General features: G+C 40.9%; 2 protein-coding genes across 5 annotated transcripts in view; both read right to left on the bottom strand.

Annotated features, from left to right (window-relative positions):
- The window catches only part of LOC139948215 (ATP-binding cassette sub-family A member 2-like), a 113,878-nt gene extending 111,107 nt beyond the window's left edge, over positions 1–2,771 (bottom strand). Inside the window, exon 1 of the mRNA XM_071946294.1 lies at positions 2,689–2,771. The gene's annotated coding sequence lies outside the window, so the exon portion shown is untranslated. The remainder of the gene's footprint in view (positions 1–2,688) is intronic.
- Positions 76–4,111, bottom strand: LOC139948217 (haloacid dehalogenase-like hydrolase domain-containing protein 3). Of its 4 annotated transcripts, none has more exons than XM_071946298.1 (3): positions 3,996–4,111; positions 1,716–1,929; positions 76–1,190 (listed from the first exon to the last, which is right to left on the bottom strand). In XM_071946298.1, exons 2-3 carry the CDS (start codon positions 1,906–1,908, stop codon positions 664–666), a joined length of 720 nt encoding a protein of 239 aa, XP_071802399.1. In that variant the 5' UTR covers positions 1,909–1,929; positions 3,996–4,111; the 3' UTR covers positions 76–663. The 4 variants fall into 4 exon arrangements, with proteins under 4 accessions (XP_071802399.1, XP_071802401.1, XP_071802400.1 ...); XM_071946300.1 differs by having other exon boundaries at positions 1,716–1,953; positions 3,996–4,084; XM_071946299.1 differs by having other exon boundaries at positions 3,992–4,078.
- Between the last annotated feature and the right edge of the window lie 2,889 nt (positions 4,112–7,000).

Raw genomic sequence — 7,000 nt, 5'->3', positions numbered from 1 at the left:
TCCCCCGGGCCCTCATAAAATTGACGAGCCTTGTTTGTGAGTGATATTTTCATGTGTAGATAAATTAGTTTCACACCAGCATGATGCTACAGCCTCCCTACCATGGACAGTGTGCCGCATCGATACTTCTCATCACTAATCCCTAGAAGGGAAGCACTGACAACAATTATCGATCAGCTCCTAAAAGTGAAGCACACATGTTTAAAAATAGACGTCGCTGTAAATTTTGGCTAAAGAGTTGTCCAATGTTAGGGGGTTGGGTTGGTGTAGTGGACCCAGGTTCGAATCACGCCAGGGGCACTAGGTAGATTGGGTTTCAGTCCCTACCTGACTTTGAGGGTTTTCCCTGGAATAATTCACTGGGTTTTTCTCCCACATCGAAAACTGAAATTTTCTTGCTTTTTTTCTCTTCATTGGATTCTTGGCTAGTAGAGTGATTAAGTTTGCTTTTTCTGAGAGTCCTTGGCTTCACAACCAAAGAAATTAAATGAAGTTCATCTATGCATGTTTAAAGTCATCCTCTTTTTGATAATGGATGCTGATGGATATTCCGTGCAAGCATTCTCTTGGCAGCACTCTCTGTAAACTATTGACATTTGTGAACAACTCTTTGAGTTTGAGTCTTTCAAAGAAGTACCTATCATTGTTTTTATCTCACACATTTCATGACTTCACAATCAATGTCAGCTCTGAAAGATCCCGAATGAAGTGTCCTGAATCAACATGAGGATTCGACGTCTCCAACGAACCGTCCCTATCCACAATCACAGCTGACATTCCAACAGCCCTTGCTCCCTCGTAATCTTGACTCACATTATCACCAACATGCAGGCACTCCTCTGGTTGGACCTTTAACCTCTCCATTGCCATGCGAAATATCTCAGCATCAGGTTTCTGATGCCCGGTGTAGACAGAGAGTAAAATAAAAGCAAAATGTGAGGCAAGATTAACGGATCTTAGAACGTCCATCAAACGTTCATCACAGTTGGAGATCACACCTAGACATACCCCCTCGTTGTTTAGAGCGGAGAGTGTTGACTTAACTTCCGGGAAGACGTCCCACATTGAGGGTGTCTTGAAGTTTTCAAACAGTGTGGAGGCGATTTTGCTTATCGTCTGGTTATCGACTTGTCCACTCGTCATGAAGGTTCTTCTGATGACTTCGCTCCACCATGCACTGGACGTCATACCTGAAATCACAAAAAAGTGCAAAAATCATGAAAACAAATTCCAGTTTGTCTTTTCTTTTGGTTTCAAAGGGCAATTATCATGGTGTAATACAAATTCTTCAAGATACAATGTAGTATCAGTCACTTTTAATGCTAGAACCTCATCCACTGTGGTTTTGAATAATAGGTAAACTATGCCAGTCTGCAATATGATATCATGTGGTGAATGCACACAGTACAGTCAACCCTCCTACTGTCTGTCCACTCAATATCAACCACTGTGGTTTTGAATGATAGATAAACTATGCCAGCATGCAGTACGACATCATGTGATGAATGCGTCTACATAGTACACAGTCAACCCTCCTACTGTCTGTCTATTCAATATCACCCACTTTGTGCATGGTTTTAAATGATACAATTTATGTAATTATGCATACACAGTACCACAATAAGCTCTGCTGTGCACAGTTGCGCACCCAAATGGTTGATCAACTGACTCCATGGAAAATTAGACAAAAGTTGCGAGGTGTTTACAGTGCTTACCTGTGTGCACTCCATAATTTGGATGCTTTGCTCTTTGCTCTCTGAGGGCTGTATAGAAAGCCTTGTCTAGAACCTGTGGATCTAGCTTGATGCCATACTGTCGTGCTGCTCTACTGTACTGCTGACCGGTTGATTTGTTAACACGCATCAGCGTGTTATGGATGTCTAATGTTACTACCTTGTAGCGAAGCATTTTATTATCTCATGAGCTCATCTACGTAGGAAGAGACAATGCCAGCTGTAAGAATTGGTATGTTTTTTATATCATTATATAAGAGTCAAATTCATTTTACACAAAAAATTCATGAACAAAATTGTCATCACTAGGACTGTGCAGTAGTAGGACACGGTAGGATAAGGTTTATCGCGATTCAGAACCGCGATGCTTTGTGGGAAGACATATGGGGCAGTTTGCTATGCGATGTATGGTTGTAGCGCACGACTCGCGCACGCATCGCCTATATCTTTGTGTGGGTTCAACGGCACCTTCTTTTGATATTTTGCTATATTGGCGATAAATTTGTTATTAAAATAAATTATTGTTTCTTTAGCCCCAGTTTTATGGCCAAACTGAATCCCTGCTCCTTGCTTAGCCACGGAAGTGGGCTAATTAAACTGTAATAAAAAATGTTTAGATAACAATTAACACTGACCATACCTCCCTGCACTGACTAAATATTAATAATGAGCTGTCGTCTGCTCTATTTTAATTTGTATTCTCTTTCTTAACGTAGTGTGAAGGTAGACCCAGTAACTGGGGCGCTGTACTCCTTTTCAACAATTTTTGACTTTATCTGTCGTACTAGCGCCCCAGGGAATGGCACAGAATTTTAACGAATACCCAGTTTTTCGCGACACCCAGCCACAAAAAATGCCTCAAAATGACAAAAAGACCAAACAAACTAGCTCAAAAATCGCCTACTCTATTCTCGATACGTCTAGGATGTAACATCAGGCATTTAATTGTACTCACGATCATTTTTTAAACTCCAAATCGATGATTTTTAACTCCGCATCGTGGAAGCGATTGACAAGTCTGCGATTTTCGGATGTGTATGGTAACGAAACATGGCGTCGCGTTGTGGGTGGATGTCCATCAACGGCTGTTTAATGCTACACTTGTTACAGGCGTTGCAGCGAATGCTATTGTACACGGGGATGGGTACAGGCGCTGCAGCTAGCGAGTGCCCACGTGCGTTCAATCATGGTCAACGTAACTTACACGGTGCCGGGTTGTTGGAAAATTATCAGAAAGGGGGTGAAAAGTTCTCAGAAAGGGAATATTGTCTGAAAGAGGGGATTTTTCTGGTCTGAAGTCTGCTGGATGAAGCTGGATGGTTCTGGATGAAGTCTGCTGGTCTGGATTTTTCTGGTCATCGCCCCCCCCCCCCCCCCCCCAAAAAAAAGGGGGAAAAAAAAGGGGGAAAAAAGATGATAAATAAATAAATAAAAATTCTACAGTGACACTGGCAGCACTAAACATTATAAGAAGCAATTTAACCATGCACAAAAATCGTAGGCCTAGATGAAGTACAGCGGTTTTTATTTATTTATCATATTTTTCCCCCTTTTTTTTGGGGGGGGGGGGGGCGATGACCAGAAAAATCCCCTCTTTCAGACAATATTCCCTTTCTGAGAACCTTTCACCCCCTTTCTGATATTTTTCCAACAACCCGGCACCGTATAAGTTACGTTGCCCATGATTGAACGCACGTGGGCACTCGCTAGCTGCAGCGCCTGTACCCATCCCCGTGTACAATGTATAGCATTCGCTGCAACGCCTGTAACAAGTGTAGCATTAAACAGCCGTTGATGGACATCCACCCACAACGCGACGCCATGTTTCGTTACCATACACATCCGAAAATCGCAGACTTGTCAATCGCTCCACGATGCGGAGTTAAAAATCATCGATTTGGAGTTTAAAAAATGATCGTGAGTACAATTAAATGCCTGATGTTACATCCTAGACGTATCGAGAATAGAGTAGGCGATTTTTGAGCTAGTTTGTTTGGTCTTTTTGTCATTTTGAGGCATTTTTTGTGGCTGGGTGTCGCGAAAAACTGGGTATTCGTTAAAATTCTGTGCCATTCCCTGGGGCGCTAGTACGACAGATAAAGTCAAAAATTGTTGAAAAGGAGTACAGCGCCCCAGTTACTGGGTCTAGTGTGAAGGCACATATCGTATTCAATTTCAATCAATCAAGAAGCTGTAAAACACATTAAGTAACACGTAAAAAGTGTATGCATTCTATTAATAATGAAATCTTATCATACTTGCCATCAAATTTCTACAAACGGATGTGTGGAAATGCTGAAATTGTCAGCAATCCGGGGGCTGCAACACAACAACTTTGCACTTTGACATTGTGTTGTTGATTACATTGTCACGCCAAGAGAGGGCGCTTTTGACTTACAAAGAAAGTTATATACGGCTCTGAGAAAGTTCAGCCTTTTTTATGATAAATTTTACTGTTTATGCTGAAGCTTTTTGCACTTCCTCTGTGTAGTTTGACTTTAAAACAATATCCACATGTATTTCATATCATTGTGTAAATAGATGTAACCCCGTATTTATAAAATCATGATATTCGCCTGTTCACTCAAGTCAAAGACAAAGCAGACGACAAGCAATTAAACGAAATTAACCTTATATTTTTGAACCACGCCCCCATGCGTCGAATATTCTCCATGTATTGGTATGGTACCCAAACGACCAACAACTCAAAAGTGTTTCAAGAACTTTGGGTACCTGACGATCTAATTTTGCACACACAAATTATCGTCTGCCCAAACTTTTTCGGCGGGACAGTTAAAATAATCATCTTCATCTTCCTCTGTGCAGAAACCTCCTCTGGATACTCGCATCATGTTGAACCGCAAAACGAGGTTTAGTACAAGTGAATTTGTTGTCTTCCTTTAATTTATCCAGCTCATGCATATGGAAAGATGACGACGTGGTCTGTTGTCCCTTTCAGCCAGGCTCATGTTCACCTCATTTTATCTCCATGCTGGTGGGTGGCGGCGAGTGCCCTCCCTCGGAAACGTGGATCAGCATTTTTAAGCTCCAAAACGACCATAATTCCACGGACGGTTGTTTTCATGTATTTCTTGGATAGGAACTCCAGGTAAGCAATGCTAGTGCTGTGTGTGGACAGACCCTTTAAACTCTTTTTTAATTTTAATGAAAGCATTTTGAAGATGAACTTTTTAATTTTTATTACTAATTTTAATTTAGTCACCAAAACTTGGCCCACAGTCGCCACGGCCATGCACATTGTCATTTTTCGCCATTTTATTGTTTGGTTGAGTTGATGACTGTATGCAGACATAATCTAAGTACCACTAATTATTAACATGATTAAGTCTTAAGAAGTATAAAAAAAAAAATATAAAAAAAAACAGAATGTAGGCCTACCTGCTTCACTTCAATTTAGGACAACTTGATTAAATTGTTTGGCTATCTGTTAGTTATAATTTCAATAACTTATATAATATTAATATAGATTAGAATTAGAAGGCCACTTTTATGAGTGTTGCAAATTGATTGGTGTGACATGACTCGCTGACGGTGGGCCATGGCAAGGGATATCAATATATAGGTTCTCTATTTTTTCCCCCAATACATGTATTGGTATGGTACCCAAACGACCAAAAAAGAAGAAAAAAAGTTACTAACAGAAAAGGAAAAAATCTCCCATCGTTGATCGATAGAGGGCGCAGTTTGTCGTATGTCACACAAACTCAACTGGCATTATTACCGTCCTATCAACAAGTTTCTGTCTACCCATTAATTATCTAAAAAAAACCATGTAGAACCTAGAGGTGTAATGAGGTGGTTAGCCCAGCCTTGACCAAGATGAGTGATTATGAATCGTGTATTACTGTTAGGAAATCTTGCACATCAACAATCCACAGACACGTGTATTTACATAATTTTTTTTCCTCTTTACACATAGATGACAGGTCGGCAAATATATGACATACGCGACTTTTTGGGTGCTGGTGGTCGGGCGGGGTGGGGGGGGGGTGCTTATTCTTGATATCTTGTGTTACCTGGGTGTTTTTTTTAGGTGTTGTTCGGGGAAACCTTCGAAGTGTATGAGAGGAACAGTGTACTTTTATTCAAAGTGGGAACTGAGGGGGTTCGTAGTCCAGGGCTTGGGCCAATATTTAATTCTATTCTTGTCGGCAAGATCTTTAGGTATTTAAAGTATGGTTGGGCAATACTGGGGGAGGTCCTCTACTCTTGTGAATAACAACATTTTTTATTGCATATACTTTTTGGTACAAAAGGCCTGGACAGATATTAAAAACGCACACGATACCCCAGTGTCTATGTTTGTTCAATATGTGTCTTGTAATGGCAATGGGTCTTGTCTGCTGCCCATTAAACACTAATAAGATTGTGCTTGAGTTGAAGCAGATGAGTGTTGGGGCTTTGACGGCACTCTCAGGTAGTTGATTTCCATCTATCCACCACTCTGTATAGAAGTGTTTATAGATGCCGATTCTGGACCTTCTCTGCAAGTTTCTGTGAGTGTGTCATCTTGTGCTCGGGCGCTCACAGCCTTTTTGAACCGTCTTCGGGATCTATTCTTGTCGAGTTGATTCATCATTTTGTATTTGGATGAGGGCTGCTCTTTCTCTTCATGCATTTAAAGCGTGAGATGCGCTTCTCGTATGAGAGTTGTTTCAGACTAGTTAGCTTGGTTGATCGTCTTCAAATGGTTTCGTTTCTTTTGCGAGGTGTGGCCTCCAGGTTAAGGTGGTGTCCGACCAGTAACTTGTAGAGCCTCAACACTCGTTGCTTTTTGTAAACGAAATTTGATACCATCCAAAATAGTTGTCAAAGTTCTGTAGGCCTATATTACGTCACGGTTTATTCCCTCAAATCAAACCTGCAGGGTATTTGCTAAAACAATTTCTCCCGTTGCTAAAATTATGTAAAAAGTTCAGGGTTACAGGAAGTCGCCGTTGGGTACGAGACGAGGTATTTAATGTGGTATTAGTTAAAACACCACCTGAAAATCAGCGTTATGGCTTGGTGATGTTCAAGTGTTCGAGGTCCATGCAGACGACAACTTAGCTGTCGTTCATGTAAAAAGTTGGTGTTTTCAATTAATTTGTAGTTTAAAAACCAGATTGAGCTGCTTACCATGAAAAGGAAATAAATGCCCCTTGGTGAGCCGCAGTAATCAAATATGGGGTCCCGTACGTTGTGACGAGTGACTCTTAATTGATTGTTTCCTTTTAAAGTAGTTAGTCTGGAAGCTTAGTGAATAT

The sequence above is a fragment of the Asterias amurensis genome, chromosome 15 (assembly GCF_032118995.1).
Source record: "Asterias amurensis chromosome 15, ASM3211899v1".
Taxonomy (NCBI): Eukaryota; Metazoa; Echinodermata; class Asteroidea; order Forcipulatida; family Asteriidae; genus Asterias; species Asterias amurensis.
The sequence above is the reverse complement of the archived record's forward strand: the minus strand, read 5'-3'. Positions and strand labels throughout refer to the sequence as shown.

Coding starts and splice junctions, on each gene's coding strand:
- LOC139948217 (XM_071946298.1), bottom strand. CDS start 1,908: ATGCTTCGCTACAAGGTAGTAACATTAGACATCCATAACACGCTGATG. Junction 1,191..1,715: donor AAATTATGGAGTGCACACAG/GTAAGCACTGTA, acceptor TTGTGATTTCAG/GTATGACGTCCAGTGCATGG.